This window comes from Mirounga angustirostris, unplaced genomic scaffold, assembly GCF_029215605.1.
Source record: "Mirounga angustirostris isolate CCGP_5_RB_7025 unplaced genomic scaffold, mMirAng1.0.hap1 SCAF_8, whole genome shotgun sequence".
Taxonomy (NCBI): domain Eukaryota; kingdom Metazoa; phylum Chordata; class Mammalia; order Carnivora; family Phocidae; genus Mirounga; species Mirounga angustirostris.
The window spans coordinates 45,118,276-45,143,253 of NW_026991716.1; the positions used below are offsets into that span (position 1 = coordinate 45,118,276).

The 24,978-nt window shown below is 35.8% G+C and overlaps 1 protein-coding gene across 1 annotated transcript; it reads right to left on the bottom strand.

Annotated features, from left to right (window-relative positions):
• Positions 1 to 3,684: 3,684 nt before the first annotated feature.
• On the bottom strand, positions 3,685 to 23,267 carry LOC123836972 (cysteine-rich secretory protein 2-like). The gene is made up of 7 exons (XM_045866009.3): positions 23,190 to 23,267; positions 19,846 to 19,962; positions 18,971 to 19,058; positions 12,263 to 12,408; positions 11,745 to 11,842; positions 8,908 to 8,996; positions 3,685 to 4,278 (listed from the first exon to the last, which is right to left on the bottom strand). Exons 1-7 carry the CDS (start codon positions 23,256 to 23,258, stop codon positions 4,151 to 4,153), a joined length of 735 nt encoding a protein of 244 aa, XP_045721965.1. The 5' UTR covers positions 23,259 to 23,267; the 3' UTR covers positions 3,685 to 4,150.
• Positions 23,268 to 24,978: the final 1,711 nt, after the last annotated feature.

Sequence of the window (24,978 nt, forward strand, 5' to 3'; positions counted from 1 at the left end):
GGTTTCCTTTGTGTGTAACTATCTTCTTTTCTCTTGCTGCTTTTAAATTTTTTTCTTTATCACTACTTTTTCCATTTTAATTAATATGTGTCTTGTTGTGGACCTCCTTGGGTTGAATTTTGGGGGGAATCTCTGTGCCTCCTGGTTCTGGATATCTGTTCCTTCCCCAGATTAGGGAAGCTTTCAGTTATTATTTCTTCAAATAAATTTTCTGCCCCCTTTTCTCTCTCTTCATCTTCTGAAATCCCTATAATGCAAATGTTATGCTTGATGGAGTTGCAGAGTTCTCTAAGACTAATCTCAATTTGTATAATTTTCTTTACTCTCCTTTGCCTGTCTTGGTTGCTTTCCACTACTCTGTCTTTCAGTTCATTAATTTGTTCATCTGCTTCATTTAGCCTGTTATTTTTTCCATCATGTATACTTTTAATTTCATTTATTGTGTTCTTGATCTCTGATTGGTTCTTTTTTATCTCTGTGTTAAGGATCTCACTGATGCCTTCTACTCTTTTCTCAAGCCTAATGAGTATTTTTATGATTATTACTTTAAATTCTCTATCAGGCATATTATTTATATCTGTTTTGCTTAGGTTTCTTGCTGTGGTTTGGTCATGTTCCATTCATTTGGGATTTATTTCTGTGTCTCCTCATTTGTCTAACTCTCTCTATCTGTTTCTCTGTGTTAGGAAAGTTAGCTACTTCTCTTGCTCTTAACAATAATAGCCTTATGAAGGAGAGATCCCTGCATTGCAGTTTCCCCTATCCCCCAAGGTCTGGTGCCTCAGGGAGTGTCTCCTATATGTGTTGCATGTGTTCTGCTGTTGAGTCTTGGGTCCTTTTTCCTTCAGTCCAGTTGTCTGCAGAGATCCTCTTTGGCTATTATGGCAGTGTTTTGTCCCCAGAAGGGGTGAGGTGTGTTTTAACAAGGTGTGCAGTGGTTTGCTTGTGAAAAGAGACTTGCCCGCACTGTAGTGGGAACTGAGGTCCAGCAAAACTGCTAGTTCCATGCAGTACCTGTGTGGCCTGTTTGTTGTGCTGTCTGTTTAAGGCCAAAGACTCAGCTTCTTACCTCCAGACTCTACCAGAGCCAGAACCCAGTGATTTTTAAAATTCCACACTTTAAGTCTTCCTGGTTGTAAGAGTTCATGAAATTCAGCCCCTCTTGATTTCAAAGGCAAATATTATGGAGATTTGTCCTCCCTTTTCATGGCCTCCCCAGTGTGAAATCTGTTTTTTGCCTTTCTTCATGCCACCAGCTTCCTCTTCATTGTGGCCAGCCATGACCCATTTCATTCCCAAACCATGTCTTCACACGTCTTGCCTTCTTTCATATGGCTTCTTCTTTAGTTGTGGAGTTTGTTCTGCCAATCTTTGGATCATTTTCTGGGTTATTTACACTGATGGGAGTGTTATTTAGTTGTTTCTGTAGGATAAGCCAAGCTTAGGCTCCTCCTACTCTGCCATGGTCCCCCAAGGTTACACGCAGGCAGTCCAGTGGGGAGCAAGATTGGAATCTAGGTCTCTGAATACTTACCCAGTGCCCTTTTCCACCCTAAACGTTTTTATTTTCTTCTTCCTTTTTTTTTTTTTTTTTTTTTACTTCATTGGCAGTACACTTAAAATGTGAACAAAGTGGTGCAAACTGTTAGTTTTGCTTTATTCCTGAGAGGGGATTCCAGATTGGAAAAATACTATAATACTGTTTTCCCTGATAACATAAAGAGAAAACATTCATTCACTACTAAGTAAAAGGTTAGCTGGAGAATTTTGTAAAATATTTCTTATTAAGATGAAGAAGTTACTTTCTATTCCTAGTTTTCTGAAAATTGTTTTCATTGCAGGTGTTGAATTTTGTCAAGTGCATTTTTTTTTTTTTTGGTATCTTTTGTGATGATCACATGATATCTTTATTTTGATATGGTATATGACATTAATTGATTTTTGAATATTGAAGCATTTAATTCCTGCAGTAACCTCACTTTGTCATGGTGTATAATCTTTTTATGTGTTGCATCTATGTTCATGAGAAATAATAGTCTAGTTTCCTTTTCTTGTGATATCTTTATCTGGCTATGGCATAAGTTAATGCTACCCTTAGCTGGGAAATAGTTGTCCTGTTTTCTGTCATGACATAAACAAATATTATCCTGAAATTGAACAATATGCTTTGTATATTTAAGGCACATCCATCCATAATCTAGTGAAATTTAACTCAATCTCTCTTCTAGTCAATAGTCTTTTAACTGGTTTCTTACTTGCACTCTTGTTCTCTTACAATTTATACCTCATCATATCACAATCTTCTTTAATATACTCTCATGGCTTGTTATCCTACTTATAACAATATCCCAATTCTTTATGTGCCCTAGAGCACACCATGTGACTAAGTTTCTGCCTGACTCTCTGGCCTGCTTTCAAAATGATCTTTACCTTGCTCATTCTGCTCCAGTCATTCTATGTTTCTTGCTTTTCCTCAAATATGTCAAATTTATTCCTACCTCAACTGCTTTGTACTCACTATTCTGTTTTCTCCATCAAATCATCTTATCCATTTTTCTCTTAACTTCTATTGTGATTCTAATCCATCCTTAGAGAGGATGTACTTGACAATCCTATTAACATTTTCCCAGTCTATCTTCACTGTTCTCTATTCTGTTGCCCATTTTAGTTCATAGCACTTACCGCTTCCAATATTATCTTAAGTATTTATTTGCAAAATAACTTCCTTCCTATTTCCCCTATGAAAGTGTGAACTCCATGAAGTTCAGAACTTGGTCTCTCTTGTTAATCACCCTATTTCAAAGTCCCTAATTAAATACCTGAGACATTTTTCAATAAATATTTGTTGAATGCAGGAATGAATTGCATTACATTGTGAAGATTATTATGAAAGAAAATAAAAGGAGTTGTGAGAGAATGGGGGGAGTTCTTCATATTAAATGCTCAAAGGAATCTCTTGGATAAAATGGCATTTAATATGAAGGAGTTATTCTAGCAAATAATAGAAGGATGACTCTTCCAGACAGAACTAATAGCAAACACAAATGCCCTTAGATAAGGAAAATCTTGAGGAACTTGAGAGAATTTAATAAAATCACTGATCATTATTGGAGCATAAGAAATAAAAGAAAGTGGAATGAAGTGAGATTAGAAAGGAGAGTATAAAAAATCATTCAACTTCTTGCAGATCAGTTTAAGAGTATGAATATTATCTAAGTACTTAAGAAGTCTACAGAAAGGTTTTGAAAGTAGACTGAGTAAGAAGTCTTTCTCTTTAGATGTTAAGAAATGTACTGCAAAAATAGCATCCAGGAGCTGCATTGGTGGTCTTGAACCTCTCCTTGCTTTCCCTTTACCCCATGACTATACTTGTCCTTGAAATAATTTGTGAATCTTGACACTGGATAAGGATGTGAGACTAATATGACAGTCCAGTAATTGATATATCTGAAAGGTCCATGAAAAAGATAAAATCAAACATTTAGCAATGGAATAGAGGAATTGACACTGGGTGGGAAAGTGGCTGAGAAAGAATAACCAGAGAATCAGGAGAAAAATTTTCCAAACATTATAGAGCCAAGAAAAAAAAAAGATGGTGTTGTTGTTTTTTAAAATGCATCTTTTATTTGAAAGTATTTTTAGATTTACAGAAATTTTGCTAAGATAGTACAGAGAATTCCCATATACCCTTCACCCAGCTTTAGTTTCCCCTAATGTTATCATCTTGCATTATTCTGATACATTTGTCAAGACTAAGAATGGATGTTACTATCAAAAACAATTCAGATTCTATTCAGATTTCACCACTTTTTCCACTAATGACCTTTTTGTGTTCAAAGATCTGACACAGGAGACCACATTCCATTTATTCTCATGTTTTCTTAGTCTCTTCTGGTCCATAATGCTTTGTCAGAATTTCCTTATTGCTCATGATTTTTACATGAGCAACAGATAATCATAGATTATGTTATTTTTTAATCCTTTGTATGAAAGAGATTTCTGTAAAATAAAAAGTAGATCCAAGAGAAAAAGACTCATTATTTGCAATAAAATTTATAGCTAACATGCTTACAACATCTGTGTTAATGTCAAAAATAAGTAGATGATGTGGTCCTCCTTCACTTAGCCCTGCTCAGTCTGTATTGGGCATTTAATAAATTTTGTCTTCACATTCACAGGAAGCTTTGCAATTTGTCTTGACGAAATCATGGCTACAGGTATAGCTTTTCTTCAAAGCATTACAGTTAGAATAAGCATCTTCATATTCACAAGTATTGGCTGGAATAAAAACAAAGAAATTAGTCAGTTCATTATTGTTTTCCTCCATAGCAGCAGTGCAAACAATAAATTCAATGTAAGTGGGGAGAAGACAATTGAGCAAAGAAGTTGGTATCACATTATGATACAAAGGGACACATTAATCCATCACTTCTTTTAAAATTTGAGCTTTTTGGAATGTTTCTAAAATGAATTGACTTATTTTCTTCCCTCAGAAAATAAAATAAGCTTAAATGAGTCTCTCTACAATTAGTGTCCAAATTTTAGCCTCTAGCCATGTGGTTGTTTAAATTAAATTTAAATTAATTAAAATTACATAACATTAAAAAATAAATTTTCAGGTCATTGGTGATACTTGTTACATTCCAAATGCTCAATAACCAGTCTATCTAGGAGCTACTTTACATGACAGTGCAAATATTGAACATTTCCGTTATTGAAAAAATTTATATTGGACACTATTTCTCTATCCAGATTCTAGTGCCACTAGTCTTTCTTTCAAGAGTAAGAAATCATTATGAGAAGATGTGGATGTAAAAACTAGAAGGAATTTCACTATGATTATTGGACATTTCTACTTTGAAGTTCCTCAGTGGCTACAAACTGAGTAACTCTCAAACTAAGTTCATCATTTTACCTCCAAGTGTGGCATTTCTTTGGAGTCACTCCCCAACTCCCAACTCAATTCCCCTGGGATAAGAGAAATTAAACTCCTAACTACTAAATAATTCAAATCAGGAACTGGGAATCAACATGAACTCATTGCTCTCTACTTTTTATCAGTATTTACCAAGTGCAAGTAACAAACACTGGTTTTACTACTTCCTACCTATTGCTCATTACTGTCCATTTCTCTTCATTCATTTTGTCAGAATGCAGTAAAAACATTCATTTGTTTTTCAAACCCATGTTTTCAACAGTCTCCAAGCTGGCTTTCATCCACTTGTTTCTCCATACTACTGCCAGATCTTTATAAAACAATTCTGATCTCATCACTCTTCTCTGTAAAAATCTTTCAATTGGTTGCTTATTGCTAACAGGATAAATTCCAAATCCCTTAACAAATAGTATTCAGCAGAGGAGAAAATATTTTCTTCTTTAATGGTTGTATAGCTTTGATATCATTCAATATTCTGAATTAGAGCTATACAATTCACTCAGAAAGAATGGTACAGTTCAATCTGTTGAATGCATTTGGAAAGGTAAAAATTTCTGTTAGTGGTTAGCTGTTTTGTTCATAATAATTTTAATAACATATCCCAACTAAACAAAAGTACCAACTCTTTGTATTTATATCCATAACAATACCAAACATGAGATATTATATGACACTAAATTTAATCCTTTTGCTAAAATATTTTGAGACTTCTGTGAGCTAATAATGTTATATGCCGATTTGATTGACATTTTAGAAGTATGTAAAAATTACTAGCAAACACAAGTGTGAGTGGTTATTAAATTAAACTTGATTATTCTATACTATGGGGAAAATGAAGAATTTAGTATGATGAACTCATTGATATATAAAGATTGTTTGGTGTCTGAACTGAACTGTGTTTGTGTTCTCACATCTTTATATTTTGTACATATTTTCTCTTTATAAAATGCCACTTTTGATGTAATTGCATTAACTTCGATAGGAAAAATATTTAATTACAATGAATTATTTCCACAGACACATTTTTATATATGCCAATATGTAACAAGTCCATATACATTGATGGTAGATGTTTCTTTAGGTTACACATGGTAATGAGGTTTTCATTGCAAATAATACATAGATACTGTGTAAAATTTTTTATTAAACACACTCTATTGAATACTTTTATTTTTGTCTTTTGCATGAAGGCATTGCTTAAGTAGGTTGCAATCAGGAGATTTCTTAATTCTTAAAAAAAAAAAAAGGAGTCTATGGCTTTTATGATATTGAAGCATGTTCCCTCTACCTTACACTGCAGAGAGTTTTTATCAAGAAATGATGCTGTATTTTGTCAAATGCTTTTTCTGCATCTACTGAGAGGATCATATAGTTTTTAACCTATCTTTCATTAATGTGGTGTATCACATTGATTGATGTGTAGATGTTGAACCACCCTTGCAGCCACGGAATAAATCCCACCTGGTCATGGTGAATAATCCTTTTAATGTACTGTTGGATGCTATTAGCTAGTGCCTTGGTGAGAATTTTACATCCATGTTCTTCAGACGATGCTCTATGTAGAAAACCCAAAAGACTCCACCAAAAAATTGTTAGAACTGATTCAGGAATTCAGCAAAGTGGCAAGATATAAAATCAGTGTGCAGAAATCAGCCCTATTTCTAAACACTAACAATGAGGCAGAAGAAAGAGAAATCAAGGAATTCATCCCATTTACAATTGGACCAAAAAACCATAAGACATCTAGGAATAAACCTAACCAAAAAGAGAAAATCTCTGTACTCTGAAAACTATAGAACACTTATGAAAGAAATTGAGGAAGACACAAAAACATGGAAAAACATTCCATGCACATAGATTGGAAGAACAAATATTGTTAAAATATCTATACTACCCAAAGCAATCTACAATTTCAATGCAATCCCTATCAAAATGCCAATCAACATTGTTCACAGAGCTGGAACAAATAATCCTAAAATTTGTATGGAGCCAGAAAAGACCCCCGAATAGCCAAAGAAATGTTGAAAAATAAAAGCAAAACTGGTGGCATCACAGTGCCAAACTTCAAGCTCTATTACAAAGCTGTAATCTTCAAGAGAGTATGGTACTGGCACAAAAACAGACATATAGATCAGTGGGACAGAATAGAGACCCCAGAAATGGACCCTCAACTCTATGGTCAACTAATCTTTGACAAAGCAGAAAAGAATATCCAATGGAAAAAAGACAGTCTCTTCAAAAAATGATGTTGGGAAAATTTGATATCCACATGCAGAAGAATGAAACTCTTCTACCATTTTTGTAAATATTAAAATCTCACACACAAAGCATCTAGCTCTTCTACCATACACACAAAATTTGATATCCACATGCAGAAGAATGAAACTCTTCTACCATTTTTGTAAATATTAAAATCTCACACACAAAGCATCTACTCTTCTACCATATACACAAAAATAAACTCAAAATGGATGAAAGACCTCAATGTGAGACAGTAATCCATCAAAATCCTAGAGGAGAACATGGGCAACAATCTCTTCGACCTTGGCCACAGCAACTTCCTGCTAAACACATCTCCAAGGCCAAAAGAAACAAAAGCAAAAATGAAATATTCGGACTTCATCAAGATCAAAAGCTTTTGCACAGCAAAGGAAACAGTCAACAAAACCAAAAGGTAACCTACGGAATGGGAGAAGATATTTGCAAATGTCTTATCAGGTAAAGGGCTAGTATCAAAATTTATAAAACTTATAAAACTCAACACCTCAAAACCAAAAAATCCAGTCAAGAAATGGGCAGAACACATGAACAGACATTTCTCCAAAGATAAGCGTCTGCCTTCAGCTCAGGTCATGATCCCAGGGTCCTGGGATCAAGCCCCGCATCGGGCTCCCTGCTTAGCGGGAAGCCTGTTTCTCCCTCTCCCACTCTGCCTGCTTTTGTTCCCTCTCTCACTGTGTCTCTCTCTGTCAAACAAATAAAATCTTTAAAAAAAAAAAAAAAGAAGACATAGAAATGGTCAACAGACATATGAAAAAATGTTTCATATCACTTGGCATCAGGGAAATACAAATCAAAACTACAATGAGATACCACCTCACACAGGTCAGAATGGCTAGAATGAACAACACAGGAAACAGCAGATGTTGGTGAGGATGCAGAGAAAAGGGAACCTTCTTACACTTTTGGTAGGAATGCAAACTGGTGCAGCCACTCTGGAAAACAATATGAAGATTCCTCAAAAAGTTAAAAAGAGAGCTACCCTATGACCTAACAATTACACTGCTAGGTATTTATCCAAAGGGTACAAACATAGTGATTTAATGGGGCATATGCACCCCAATGTTTATAGCAGCAATATCCACAATAGCCAAAATATGTAAAGAGTCCAGATGTCCATCGACAGATGAACTAATAAAGAAGATATATATATAAATATATATATATATTTACACACACACACACACACACACATTACTTGGCCAACAAAAAAAAGGAAATCTTGCCATTTACAACAACATGGTTGGAACCAGAGGGTATTAGGCTAAGTGAGATAAGCCAGTCAGAGAAAGACAAACATCATATGATTTCACTCATGTGGAATTAAAGAACAAAACAGAAGAACATAGGGGAAAGGAAGGAAAAATAAAATAAGTTGAAAACAGAGAGGGAGGCAAACCATAAGAGATGCTGAACTCTAGAAAACAAACTGAGGGTTGCTGGAGGGGAGGTGGGTAAGGGGATGGGGTAACCGGGTGATGGGCATTAAGGAGGGCACTTGATGCAATGAGCACTGGGTGTTATATGCAACTGATGAATTGCTAAATTCTACCCCTGAAGCTAATAATGAAATATATGTTAATTAAATTGAATTTAAATAAATAATTTTAAAAAATAAAAGATACTCAAAGGAAAAAAAAAGCCAGATCATTCTATTATATATACTAGCAAATTAATGACTTCAAACTTACTGCATAGTCCATTGTCACAGTGATGAAGGCAGCTGGCACAAGGTTCGCCTTTTAGGTAAGGGGTATGAATCTTGCTAAGAAGATTGCCACTGAAATTTGAAATACAAAATGGCAAACATTTTTCATTTTTCAGTTTAGTTTATGCTCCCAGGGTAGCATCTATCACCATATACACCTGAATATTTGGTCAATGTTTTTCATCATGTCAAATAACTGACAAACTAAAATTCCCAAAATGTACTCAGATATCAATGTAAAGAAAATAACATACATAAGCCCTCACTTCCTTGACCATTATTTCACAGCCTGAACAATTAAAATGAGATTAATAGGGTCTAAAATATTCGGAGTACATTTCAACATGACAACATTCTTTCCCTCCCAAAAGACTTGGTCAAATTGCTAAAGTAGTGTACTCTAAGGTGCTGGCTAGTGATAAAACATATTCCTTAGAGAGACTGTACAAGTTACTGGGAGAGAAAGGGTTGCAGTGTGGAAATGCTTAAAGTTACATATAATTTTATATCTAAAAAAGTGATAATCTCTATAATATGAACTAGGGAAGATAAAACCCCTGGATAATTTTGGCTTCAAGATGGAGGTAATGATTTGGGGCAACTGGGTGGTTCAGGTGGTTAAGTGTCTGACTTCAGCTCAGGTCATGATTCCAGGGTCCTGGGATCAAGCCCCATGTTGGGCTCCCTGCTCAGTGAGGTGTCTGCTTGTCCCCCTCCCTCGCCCCACACCCCTTCTTATTCTCTCTCATGTGCTCTCCCTCTCTCAAATAAATAAATAAGACCTTAAAAAAAAGATGGAAGTAATGATTATTTAAAGTAGTTTTTGGTGTATGTTTTTGGGAGTAGGGATGCTTAAAAGGTTTTTGAATGTCTAGATGCTTTGTGTGTGAGATTTTAATATTTACAAAAATAGGAATGTTAAAAAAACAGTTTTATTAACACTAATCGCTAAGGTATATTGGTCTTACAGTAACTAGCCTACATCTCATTGATGAATATTTTTCAAGAGAGTCAAAGTCTCAATTGTACCAAGTGGGCCAAAAACACAATGTCATGCATCTGAATCTCACTCCCCGCACAGAATATAATTGATCATGTGTGAGCCCCTGGAAAAATGTGAAATAGACACAAACATGTTCTGGAAGTTTTCTCGCCCCTGCTTTCCCTCATTTTTCACTCCAAACTCTCACTTCAGATGCCTGGCTCCAGAGCCTCCTCTCTTACAGCCAGCCAGTGAGTTTGGATGCATTCTCCTAAGACCTTTCAATTCTTTCTACTAAACCCTAAGAAGTGCTTGCAGGAAAATGACATTGGAGGTCATACTTCTCACCCTGGAGATCCATATGCTCAGGTTATCTACAACCTCAAAATAAATCCTATAGGAGCCTTGGTTCTAGGGGTCCTCCTGTCTCCAGTGGCAAGAAACTTCAAACATTAAAAGAAAGTAAGATTAACAGATAAGTTCAGATTAGATCTTCAGTATATCCACGGAATTTATTGTAGGTAAGTTTAAACATAATCCTTGATGAAAAAACATATTTCATGCTACTGGTCAAGACCTTAAAGGTTGATCCATTATGGAAATTTTGTGAAAACTTCTGAAAAGCAAAGACTGAAGATGTTCTTTTCTGGATTCTGAAGTACATTAAAAATCTCTTGAAAAATCTTTGAGATGCAAAAGAATGAATCATCTGTGATGGTAACAATGTAGGTAGTTTTTTAGATAAGTAGGGCAAGGAACTTTTTAGCAGGCCGAGGTGAAATTGCAATCTGCCATCCCCTACTTGCCAGTCCACTACCATCCCTTGCTTAACCATCAAGCTGCCACCCTCCTAAAGTGTGAAGTTGATGAGAACTGATGATATCAAATCTAGAGAAATGCATACCGCCTAGGCTCATGGAATAGCTGTGAGCTGACGGGAAAGGTGACTGAAAGAAAAGATGTCACTCTGTAACTGAGGGAAGAGAGTTTCAGATTTTATACTTGGATTTGAGAACCTGGTCTCTTCCCTGATAAGTTGAATGTATCTCAACTTAAAAGGCATTTCCAAAGATTTATTCCTTCTAGATGACCTAGATGGTATTATGCTAAGTAAAATAAGTTACACAGAAAAAGACAGATACCATATGATTTCACTTATATAGGGATTCTAAAAAAACAAAATAAAAAAAATAAAAAGCAGAAACAGACCATAAGTACAAGAACGAAATGATGTTTGCCAGAGGGGTGGCAATGGGGGTGAGCAAAATATTTGAAGGGGAGTGGGAGGTACAGGCTTCCAGTTATGGAATAAATAAGTCATGGGGATAAAAAGTACAGCATAGGGACTAGAGTCAATAGTATTGTAATAGTTATAATAGCATGGGATGCCTGGGTGCCTCATGCAGTTTAATGTCTGCATTTGGCTCAGGTCATGATCCCGGGGCCCTGGGATTGAGTCCCACATCAGGCTCCCTGCTCAGTGGGGAGCTTGCTTCTCCCTCTGCCTGCCGTTCCTCCTGCTTGTGCTTTCTGACAAATAAATAAATAAAAATCTTTAAAAAAATAAAAAAATAGTTATAATAGCATTGTATGGTGACTGCTGATAGCTACACATGTGGTGAGCATAGCACAAGGTATAGACCTGTCACTATGTCATGCACATAAAACTAAGGTGACATTGTGTATGAACTATGCATCAATTTTAAAAAATGAAAAAAGGATTTATTCCTTCCCTTTACTGAAATGTTTTATATTCTAGTTTGTTTTCTATACAAGAATTTTAAAAATATTAAATTGTACATAGGATTATTTCATGAAACTCTAAAGTATATACTTACGCAGGACAATATTGGCAAACATAGTAGTATTTTAGACTTTCTTGATTGGGGCAATAGGCAATTCCACATCCAACATGGTAAGAAGAGTACCAAACGACCTACATTTCCAAAAAGGAATATATGAGAGTACATTAAAGAAGAGGGAAAATATTGAAAAAAATAGTAATAGCAAATGTAAAACTGAAAAAATGTTACTATTATAGTTTAGAGCCAAGTACCTTTTGAAAACATTTAGTTGAATTATTGAAGAAAACCACAAATTTTAAAATATTAAATCTTAAAGTACCTTCACTATTTTATCCATTTCTAAGTTTGAAAAAGTACAGAGTATGCTTCCTTACCAAGAGTTTTTCAAGTGATGGGAAAAAATGACAGCTCTAGATGAAGTACCACCCAATCCAGGACTATTATATCTAATCAGGCTCTTACTCAAATTGAACATTGGACTTGGTCATAATTTAGAGATGCTTTCATATTAGAGCATTTGTGGTAGAAGTATTTTCATTTGTTTGTCTTACCTGGGTGTAATGTCCAACAACTGCACCAGAACTCTTAGGTCCTACACCATAGACAAAATTATGGCTCTCCTCATACCAGTTTTGGATTGCATCTGACCAGGAAGCAGGGTAACTTGACATAAAGAGATTCTCACCACATTTTGTACCTAAAGAGAAATGGATCATCCTTAAGGAAGCAATAAAACATGCAATGGCAAAAGAAATCAACTATATGGCTTCACTCTTATGTAGAACATAAGGAATAGCACAGAGGACATTAGGGGAAGGAAGGGAAAACTGAAAGAGGGAAAATCAGAGGGGGAGATGGACCATGAGAGACTATGGACTCCAGGAAACAATCTGAGGGTTTCAGAGGGGAGGGGGGTCAGGGGATGGGGTAGTCTGGTGATGGGTATTAAGGAGGGCACATGTTGCAATGAGCACTGGGTGTTATATGCAAATAATGAATCATGGAACACTACATCAAAAACTAATGATGTCTGTATGGTGACTAACATAACATAAAAAAAAAAAAGAAATCAACTATATGAACACAAGGATGCTGACCTTCAGACACAGTGCCTATACTTATAACTGTTAATACATAATAAAAGGGCTTCTGTCCTTCTCAGCTCTAAAGCTGAATAGAAGACAGATCTGCCTAGGGACACCAAAGTTGCTTAGTGGGTTAAGAGGCTGACTTTTGATTTCGGCTAGGTCATGGTCTCAGGGTCCTGAGATCAAGCCCTGGATCAGGCCCCTCACTCAGAAGGGAGTCTGCTTGAGGATTCTCTCTCTCTCCCTCTGCCCCTCCTCCTGCTCACACTCTATTTCTCTCTCTAAAATAAATAAACCTTTCTTTTAAAGATTTTATTTATTTTTTTGTGGGAAAGAGAGCACAAGCAGTGGGAACTGCAGACAGAGGGAGAAGCAGGCTCCCCACTGAGCCAGGAGCCAGATGCCAGATTCAATCCCAGGACCCTGGGATCATGACCTGAGCTGAAGGCAGACCCTTAACCAAATGAGCTACCCAGGCATCGCAAAAATAAATAAATCTTAAAAAAAAAAAAAAAAAAGATCAGTCTAGGACATGGAGGTCGGCATCAACATGCAAAACTTTGAATAGGTTAAGAAGACATTATTATTCAAAAATTCTCTGGAGTTTCAGAGATGCATTCTTTTTGAAGCTAAATTCTTCACATTGTAATGACTCCTATGCTCTCAGCTTTGTACTGTAAATTTGCAAAAGGCAGTGACCAACTTTTATTCTTTTTCTCTTCCTCTTGTCCACCCTCACCAGAGAGTTTTCACATATTGGACCCTGTCTAAATGTTTATGATTATGATTTTGTGTGAACTTGGAAAAAGAGTTCTACAGGCAGTCTATAAGAGCCCCAATTAACAGGCAACTGACATCAGGAGGGATGGCAGATTTCAAAGCTTTTGGATTCTCTCTTAATCACTAAATCAGAATATCATAAGGCCAAATCTTCCTCCTTTAGAATTAGGCAAGAAGAGCCTTGCCGAAGGTGACATCAGCAAGATGGTGGAGTAGGGAGCCTTGGACTCTCTTTCCCTTAACAAACACACTGATCCAGCAACAATTTCCAAAAAATTGCCTTGGTGGGAAATCCAAAACTAAGTGAAAGGCTCCTAGACCCTGGGAGAATATGAACCCCAACTCACTGAAGTCTGTAGTGAAACTGGGACACCCTCTTGCTAGAATGCTTACCCTCAGCACAGTGCCTGCCATATGATCAGGAAAAGGCCCCCTAGCCCCCAACTTCTCCCAGAGGAAGGAAGGAGTTGGTTCTTGTGTGGCAGCATCCCAACCTTCCCTATGGAAACTCCCCAGATGGCTGGCTTCTGTCTTGGTAGTCTTGGAGCTCTGACAGTCAGGCACAGGCTAGCCATCTGTAGGAGAATGGAGATGGCGGCTTGAGCTGGTAGATACCATATCTCCTCCCCTTGGCTCAGCACAGAGCAAGCAAATGAAAAATCTTAGTTCTCAGCTTCCTCCTGGGGAAGCAAAGAATTGATCAGTGTGTCCAACGCTCCAATTTCTCCAGGGGTCCCTAAAGAACTGACTTCTGTCTTGCCAGTCTTGGAGCTCTGAAGTTTTTCGCAGTGTTGCCCCCTGGAGGACAGCAGAGATGGTGGTTTGGATTGATAGATGCCATGGCTCTTCTCCCCAGCTCAGCACAGAGCAAGCTGACTAACACCACTGCTGCCTATTTCTCCCTGGAGTGGGACAGATTTGGTCTGGGTATCAAATGCCACAAATTTTCCAGAGGCTGCCCCAAAGACTGGCTTCTGACTTTCCTCTCTGAGAATGCTAATAAGATCCAGCATAATCTAGCTGCCTGGGGCAAATGAGAATAGATAGAGATTTGGGTTCATAGTTGCCATAGCTTCCCTTCCTAGTTCAGCACAGAGTGAACAACAGATAAAAAACCCAAGTTTCAGCTGAAAGAGTTAGATGAAATGCCCAAAGATCTATCTTTTTCAGGGGGCTGCCTGAGGAATTGACTATAGATCTTTTTTGATCACAATGAACTTTAATAGACATTTCTCCAAGGAAGATGTACAACTGACCAATGGGTATATAAATGGCTTTGGGTCACATGGACATTTTAACAATATTAATTCTTCTCAATGGGCAAAAAATACTCTCTTCAAAGAGTGGCGATGAGAAAATTGCACAGCCACACGGAGAAGAGTTAATTTAGACCCCTTCTTAAAACACTCACAAAAATTAACTCAAAACAGATTAAAGATTTAAACATAAGACCTGAAACCGACAACTTCCTAGAAGAAAACATACAGAAAAACCTCTTGACATTGGTTTTAGCAATTCTTTCCTGGATAGGACACTAAAGGTATAAGCAACAAAAGCAAAAATAAGTAAGTGGGACTGAATAAAGCTAAAAAGTCTCTCCACAACAAAAGAAACAATCAACAAAGTGAAAAGGCAACTTATGGAATAGGTGAAAACATTTGCATAGCTTATAATTGATAAGGAGTTAATTTTCAAAGTATATAAAGAACTCATACAACCCAATAGCAAAAATTATCCCTATTTAAAAATGGGCAGATTTGGTTTTGTTTTGTTTTTTTTGAATATTTTTTTTTAAAGATTTTATTTATTTATTTGAGAGAGAGAGAATGAGAGAGAGCACATGAGAGGGGGGAGGGTCAGAGGGAGAAGCAGACTCCCTGACGAGCAGGGAGCCCGATGCGGGACTCGACCCAGAGACTCCAGGACCATGACCTGAGCCGAAGGCAGTTGCTTAACCAACTGAGCCACCCAGGCGCCCTTTCTGAATATTTTTTATTTACCACTTTTTATTTAGCATTTTAATTTATTTTATTTTATTTTATTAATTCCAATACAGTTAACATACAGTGTTATATTAGTTTCAGGTGTACAATATAGTTATTCAACAATTTTATATATCACTCTGTGCTCATCACAAGTGCACTCCTTAATCCCCATCACCTATTTCACCCACCCTCCCACCCACCACCCCTCTGGTAACCATCAGTTTGTTCTCTATGTTGAGTAATTTTCTTGGTTTGTCTCTCTCTCTTTCTTTTCTCTCAGTTGTTTTGTTTCTCAAATTCCACATATGAGTGAAATCATATAATATTTGTTTTTCTCTGACTTATTTTACCTAGCCTTATACTCTCTAGCTCCATCCATGTTGTTCCAAATGACAAAATTTCCTTTTTTATGGCTGAATAATATTGCATCATATATATATATATATATATATATATATATGCATATGTGTATACATATCTCTATCCATTCATTTATCAGTGGACACTTGCGCTGCTTCCATAATTTGGCTATTATAAATAATGCTGTTGTAAATATAGGGGTGTCTGTATCCCTTTGAATTAGTGTTTTTGTAGTTTTGGGGTTAACAGCCAGTAGCATAATTACTGGATCGCAAGATAGTTCTATTTTTAACTTTTCAAGGACCTCCGTACTGTCTTCCACAGTGGTAGCATCAGTTTGCACTCCCACGAACAGTGCATGAGGGTTCCTTTTTCTCCATATCCTCTCCAACAGTTGTTGTTTATTGTTTTTTTTTTTTTTTTAATTTTAGCCATGCTGATAAGTGTGAGGTGATACCTCATTGTAGTTTTGATTTGCATTTCCCTGATGATGAGTGATTTTGAACATCTTTTCATGTCAGTGCTGGCCACCTGTAGGTCTTCTTTGTAAAAATACCTGTTCATCTCTTCTGCTCAAAAAATGGGCAGAAGATTTGAACAGGCATTTTTCCAAAGAAGACATACAGATGACCAACAGGTATGTGAAAAGGAGCTCGACATTACTAATCATCAGGGAAATGTACATTAAAATCACAATGAGATATCACCTTACATCTGTTTTGATGTCTATTACCAAAAAGAAAAAAAAAAGACAACAAGTAATGGTGAGGATGTAGAGAAATCGGAATCATGTACACTGCTGGTGAGAATGAAAAAATAGTGTAGCTGCTGTGGAAAACAGTATGGAGGTTCCTCAAAAAAATTGAAAGTAGAGCTACAAAATGATCCAGCAATAACACTTCTGAGTATTTATCCAAAAGAATTGAAATCAGCATCTTGAAGAGATATTAGTACACTCATGTTCGTTGCAGCACTAGTCATAATAGGCAACATTTGGAAACAACCTAAATGTCCATGGACAGGTGAACGGATGACAAGATGACATATATATATAATGAATATCATTCATCTTTAAAAAAAGAAGGAAGTTTTGCAACATGTGATAACATGGGTGAAACTTGAGAATGTGATGCTAAGCAAAATATACCAGTCACAGAAAGACTACTAAACGAGTCCATTTATGTGAAATATCTAAAAGAATCAAATTCACAGAATCAAAGAGTGCAATGGTGGCAGCTGGGGATGAGGGAAAGGAGAAATGGGGACTTACTAATCAATGAATTTCAGGTAAGCAAGGTGAGTAAGTTCTAGATATCTGCTATACAACATGTACATGTAGTCAACAATATTGTATAATATATTTAAAAATTGGTCAAGAGTGTAGGTCTCATGTTAAGTATTCTTACTACAATAGAATTTTTAAAAAAGCATTGTTGTTACAATAAAATTAATTACAAAATGAGAATAAAACATAAAAAATAATAAAAAAATAAAAACATTAATAAATGTCTTGCAGCCCAGAAACATTTGCCTATCTTTTCAGCTCTCACATAATATTTGCATTTTGCTGGCTTGAAATATTATGTCTACATGCTGTTTCAGGAGAGTATAAAATATTCTTGGATATCTTCTTTAATATGGAAGGAAAGAAACTCAAAATCTAACATAATTTGATCTTAAGACCATTTGTTTTAATCTTCTACTGAATGCAGTTATCTCTCTTCATAATTTCATTATAATGTTAATATCAACAATATAAATAATAATTCTACTGAAATTATAGGTAATTATTCACTACTTTCAAATTGAGTACTACTCAATTCACTACTTTCAATTGCCTTTCATGCTTGATAATGTAAATAAATATTTTATGTAAAGTTTATGCATAAAAGTTTTCTCTCATAATTTTTATAATTCTTGAAACTTTTATAGTTTTTTGCATGTGATATATTATTCTATGCTTTATAGGTACACAGTCTATGCAAACTACTTGACTATTTATTATCAAAAAGTAAAAACTGAGTGAACATACACAAAATATTCATGATGATATTAAAAGTTTAAGTATTTTTACAGCAAAATTCAGGAACTATTCACATAATTCAGTATATTTATAAACATAAAAAAAGAGATATTTAAACACCAAACAGCAACACAATATAGAAAAAGGGCAGTGGATTAGGAATCAATAAGCCTGTCTTTCTCTGACTGGCTTATTTCACTAAGTATAATACCCTCTAGTTCCACCCATATCATTGCAAATGGCAAGATTTCATTCTTTTTGATGGCTGAGTAATATTCCTATATATATATATTCTATATATTCTATATATCTATATATCCTATATATATATATATATATATATATATCACTCATATGTGGAATTTAAGAAACAAAACAGATAAACATAGGGGAAAGGAAGGAAAATAACATAAGATGAAAACACAGAGGGAAGCAAACCATAAGAGACTCTTAACTCTAGGAAACAAACTCAGGGTTGCTGGAGGGAAGGTGGTGGGGGGATGGGGTAACTGGGTGATGGACATTAAGGAGGGCACATGATATAATGAACACTGGGTATTGTATGCAACTGATGAATCACTGAATTCCACCTCTGGAACTAATAATATAGTATATATTAATTAAATTGAATTTAAATAAAAGGTTAAAAAATAAATCAATAAGCCTGGTTAACTTTCCAGTACATGACACAACTTCAGGATGTGCTCCTAGGTCATTTCTCTTATGTCCCTAATCTTTGAAGCTGGAGAAATGATGATACATGACGTGTTAACTCATGAGCTGGTTGAGAGGAACAAATGAAGTATTGGTTCAGAAATTATTTGCATAACATAAACAGTCAACAAGCACGAAATGATACTAATAATTCTCTCTCCTTCTACAGATAGCTTGATTTTAAATAGAGCAGTATAAGCAACATTTATTCACTAAGTCTTCTAAAACATCCCAGAATGTTCCATTCTATTTGATTTTTCCAATATTATTTTATTTGTTCATTTATTCAAAAAATACTCATTTACGTACTGGTTTTTCGGTCCTCTGGCACGCTGTGTTTTAAAGTGCACTTGTTTGCCCACTTTTGGGCATTTGCTGCTGCTTCTCGGTTCCATTCCTAAATGTCACAAGAAAAAAAAATACACTTAAAGATTCAACTCCAGTGAAACATATGCTTTATAATCTGATTGGTAGGTTGATTCGCACTATTTTAAAACTTCTATAGATATATTCATTGTCATTGGTATGATAAGATCTTTTGTTAGGGGTGTGTGTGTGTGTGTGTATGTGTGTTTATCTGCTCCAGTGCCAATTTCCACATGAAGAGAAGTTCATAAATGATGTGTCTACTGACAGAAATATCCAATACAGTATCTGACAATTTATGATAACACAGGAGCCACACCTAGGTTTTTTAGTAATAGTGCTAGTCTAAGCACTCATCAATATGTGAAGTCTTTAAATTATATTTCAATAGTAATAAACTAGCCTAGTTTATTCCCAGTTCCACTTGTAGCCCACTGCACTCAAATGGGAGATATCTAGCATTTATGGATTGTGTCTTGGAAAGTGAACTATTATTAACCCTAAATGGCACTGATTTTGAAGGAAAGTGGACTCCTTTATTTTAGACTAGGGCAGACAGCGAACAAAAAGTGCAATGGCTTCACATTTGATGTCTGAAGATTTGGCTTCTAATTTTGCCTTCCCGACTTAATAGCCCCAAACCCTTGCTAGATTATTTAACCATTATAAAGGAAAATTAATTTTTGCCCTGCCCATAATACAGCTCAAATGAAATAGCAGAATGGAAGCAAAACAAAGTTCTTAAGAGATGCCAGTTACCAGCTCCCTGCTCTTATCACTGCTGATTCACACCATTAGCCTTTATCACTACCTCTTACCATCTGTAGCATGTTGCTGGCAGGTGGAGAGACTGATCTCCTTAGTTCATTGTGTTTATTTACAATCTCTTTTTGGACTTGGTTTTGAGTGGTTAGCAAAGCAGTAAAGGATGGATCCTAAAGGGAGATAAAATTAGGGTTATCTTCTTAACATTTGTTAAAATTGCATTTAAGAGTGAATAAACGGTCGAGGGAACAAAGATCATTTTAAAGAGCATCCAGTTCAAATCAATATTAGTTGTTAAGCATTGCCAATGAACCTGAGCCAAAGCTATGACAGATAGGAAAAAAGTAATTTGAAGCTTTGAGAAGGAGGATGAAATTCATGGCATGACAAATTAAAATCTCCTCTGAGGCCACAGATGCCAATTTCTAGTTTCAAGGGAATTCTTACTGTGCCTTTTCTAGCCATATGAGTGATAATATTTTATAACCATAAAGGTACACAATAGAAACATTAAGACATATTCATTCACATTTGATTAGGCTGCAGCTGGTGGGATGAGAGTAGACCTCAAAATTCATCCTAGACTTTAAGGAAAGTTTGACCTGATATGGTCTGTATTTAGAGAAATAATGTATTTAAAATGTATCTAGGGAAGGGATGTTCAGGTTCAAAGTGCTTTCAGTGCTAATAAAATTATTCTTCCTATTATGAGAGACATTATGATCTATTTTATTATATGAGCTGATTTCATGACATCACTCAAAAGGTACTTTTGCAATATTAAAAAATTTCCAAGGCCATTTAGAGGGAACAAAATCATCCAGTTAATGGGCCATTGCTGACTCTGTTCCTTTTTAGTAACAGAATAAAGTATTAAATCAGCTGCTGAAATTTTTGGTATATTTTATCATTGTGTGTGTGGCAGGGGGGAGATGTCTACCCTGGAGGTAGAGTGGGGTGTGTGAATTGTTCTCACAAGGTCTGAGATATTTGATGACTTCAAATTACACATGAGTGTTATGTTGTATGAACATGACCAAGAGTTTAAAATCTAAGTCTAAATAGACAGGACTCTTTGTTGATTTTATCTGACACATTGGAGTAAGTTATTCTCTCTTCTCCCAATACTGAGGTTGCTCAAAGCCCTCCAAATAGTGCAAACTTAGGTTTAACCATATTTATTGCCATTATTAATTTATGCATCCATTCTCCTACTTGCTTTATGCTCCTAAGGACAGGAACCAATAATGAATTTCTTTTCTTTTCTTCCTTTCTTTTTTTTTTTTTTAAGTGAATTTCATTGTACTCACAGATTTGGTACATTCCCAGCTACTAATGCCTAAGCTAGAAAGGATGCACATGTGAAATAAAATAACATCCTTGGATATTTCCTATTGACTCTCAAAAACCTGCTTCGTAGAATTTCATTTCAAAACACATCAAAATTTGGTCCCTGAGAAAGAAATAATTATTTCCTCCTTCTTATCCTATCTTTTGTAGATACAAATCCTACTGAAGACATGTCTTTGCTGTTTTTTAATGAGTTTCAAGAAAGCTTTTATTAGGTGACAGGGAATATGAAGAGTGTTGAGCATAAAATGGATCTAAAAAGGTATCTATCTATACTTCAAGAATTTATTTCGATTCTTTCTCCCTCTTCTTTTACCCCTCCCTGTTTGTGCACTGTCACTCCGTCTCTCTCTCTCTCTCAATGATTAAATCAAATCTTAAAAAATAAATTTATTTCGGTAAACTATATGACATGAATAATAACAATACCACATGATAACTGAAGATAGGTGGATTCTGCTAGATGTATAAAAAACAAGGGATCAATTCTTATTCAGGTTAGGAAAGCTTTGCAAAAGATGGTCTGGATTGAGGTTATAAAGGATGAATAGTGTTTTCTATTGAGAAGGTGCAGAAAAAAACATACTAGGCAGAAGGTATGTAGAAAATCTGATCAGCAAACATTTAGCAGTGCAAAAGAGCAAAATATAGCTCTCTTTTAAATAATTTTATAATGAAGACCAGGAGATGGACCAGAGAGATAACTGGGGATTGGAAAGGACCATGAAAAAAAATCTTTAGGGGGCTCCTGCATGGCTCAGTTGGTTAAGTGTCTGCCTTTGTCTCAGGTAATGATCCCAGGGTCCTAAGATTGATCTCCCTTGCAATTGGGCTCCCTGATCAGTGGGGAGTCTGCTTCTCCCTCTGCCTCCCTCCCCCCGCTGGTGCTCTCTCTCTCTCTCTCTCTTGCTCTCTCTCTCAAATAAATAAATAAAAATTTAAAAAAATCTTTAGGAAAGAGATTGGGAAGGCAACAAACTTTTTGAATAAGACCCAGGTGATAAATAAATTGTCTTCAGATTGAAAATTAATTATGGTAACATAATGACTATATTTCTGAATGCCACATGAGTTTTGACCTATTGCCTGAACTCTGATCTGTGGAGTCCTAGCTATTCTTGTATGCTCAGAGTTAAAGGAGAATGTGGAAATAGACAGCAATGACCAAACTTCACATTCAGAGTTTTTCTGATCAGAAGATAGACACCTTATATAGACACCTACCCACCAAACATTTAAGAGAATCATTGATCCTGTTCTTAGGATTATTAAAGTAAAGCAGCATATTAGAAATAATTAGAGCATCTTATTCTTTATATATTAATTGTAAGACCATGAAAAAATCCAAATACTTAATCTCTTTACTAAAGTTTCTTTTTTAACTTAAAAAATAGGTATTATTATTCTTACACATTGACTATGAAAATAAATGTGGTGATGTATGTGAAGAAGTTTTGCTAATTTGCGATTATATAGATATATTGCTAATTTTCTGTGAGGATCACATTGTAATGAATTAAATATAAGGGAATCAGTAAAGATCTTTGGACAGGGTGAGTTTCATTAGCTTTTAAACCTGTAGACCATTGCTGTCAATAGAAATATAATGATAGCATGAAAGGTAATTTTAATTTCTGGGGGGCCACTTTGAAAAAGAAAAAATAAACAGATTAAATTGATATTTATAATATACCTATTTATCTAATTGTTTCAAAATACTATGTTTTCATCATGCAATCAATATTAAAATTATTAATGAAATATTTTACCTTCCTTTTTTACTAAGTCTTGAATTCTGCTATGTAATTACGCAGATCTCAATTCTGACCATCTGTATCTCCAGTGTTCAATACCCTCATGTGGCTAGAGGCTACAATACTGGTCACCACAGCCTTAGACTTAACTGTGTTAACTACTTGAGCAACCAATGAGTACTTTGTGATGTACCAGACTCTCTACTCCTTTTCACTTTTGAAAATTTATCTAATAGATTTCTGTTTATAAGTTGCTTCAGTTGTTCTGAAGATATTTCCAACCTCCATCATACCCGTCCATTTGCAGGAAAGAATGGAAGCAACACAAGAGCCAGGAACAGCAACTCCAGGAATAAGGCCATTGCTGGGAAAACAAAACAAAGGGAACAAAGACTGACATTGGATTGTTTAGTGTATGAACTTCTGAGGAATACAGGAGGAAAAATAAAACAAAACAATGTAGTGATCTCAGTTGTTCCAAATTCATTAGTAATATAACAAGAGAAGATTTGTTACATGATGCCACTAGAATGATAATGGATTCACCAAGAAGCAACCCTCCAATGGGGACCTAAAGAACAAAAGGAAGTACTTGATTGAAGATTTTGAAGTACACCTATAAATGCTAAGTATATACTACCCATTTTCACTCTAGTTCCACATTCTTGTCTATGTAGCTACTCTCTGGTTCTAGGAATGGGTTCTTCACATTGCCCATTCATAGCTCCCAACTGTTAGTAATACTGGGGTGCTCCTGTATTAGTTTTTGCTGGTTTCCTTAAACCCTTCTTAATCCTTTATAAATATACCCTCATCAAGATCTTTTCAAGTTACTAATGATCATTTGCCATTTCTTACCTGCCATGAGTCTGGCTCATATACTTGACATTCCTAGAACCATAGGTAAGTCCACTAAGAAGTAAATGCTTTTCTTTAATACTTTCAACCACTCTTTCAGCTACACCCAGGCAGCCAGTGTCCTCATTCATTCCCATTCAAACCTTGCCCTTTATTACAATGCATTAAATTCCTCCACCCCCCCCCCAAAGGCAATATTCTCCTTCTGGTTCTAAAAACAGAAGGTAGATTTCTCACTTTTAAAATTAGATTACCCACCCAATCTGTATCAATACCCTTAATAGGTTCACATCCTTGCCTCACTAATTTAACTTCTTGGAATTCTGAGGAAATAATAATATATACTGGAAAAATTTTAGGCATACATTTTCATTACATTAATATTTATAAGGATAAAAACATTATAATTTATTAATGCTTAACTGTAGGGAGATAAAATGTTCAAATAAATTAGAATATATCCTCTTGTTAGAGTGTATTAGACATAGCAATGATGTCTCCATTGGTGTTCTAACAAAAACAATGCTTATGCTTCAAAGTTAAAAACACAGAATATGGGAAATCCTTATCTTCCTTTATGGATGAATGTTTGTGCCCTCCCAAAATTCATATGTTGAAGCCCTAGTCCCCAGTGTGGCTGCATTTGTAATTGGGTTTCTAAGGAAGTAATTAAGATTAAATGAGGTCATAAGAATGAACCCTGATCCAACAGGATTAGTGTACATATCAGGAGAGACACCAGAGAGTCCTCTCTCTCTCTTCTCCATATATACAGGAAGATACCATGTGAGAACACAGTGAGAAGGTAGCTGTTCGCAAGCCAAGAAGAGAAACCTCACCAGAAACTGACCATACTGTCACCTTGGTTTCAGACTTTGAACCTTCAAACTGTGAGAAAATAAATTTCTGTTGTTCACACCACCCAGTCTGCAGTATTTTGTTACGGCAGCCCAAGCAGCGTCACACACATTCCCAAATTTGGTATTTGAGGATTAGGTTATTTTTGAGTGAATCTGAAGGTCCATAAAATGTGCTAATTTGAAATCTTCTGAAGCTACAGATCTGCATTCAGGTGCACATGTGTGAGCAAGACACTGAGAGATTGGAGCGCCTGGGTGGCTCAGTTGGTTAAGTGTCTGCCTTCCGCTGGGGTCATGATCTGGGGTCCTGAGATTGAGTCCCTGCCATCAGGCTCTCTGCTCAGCAGGGAGTCTGCTACTCCCT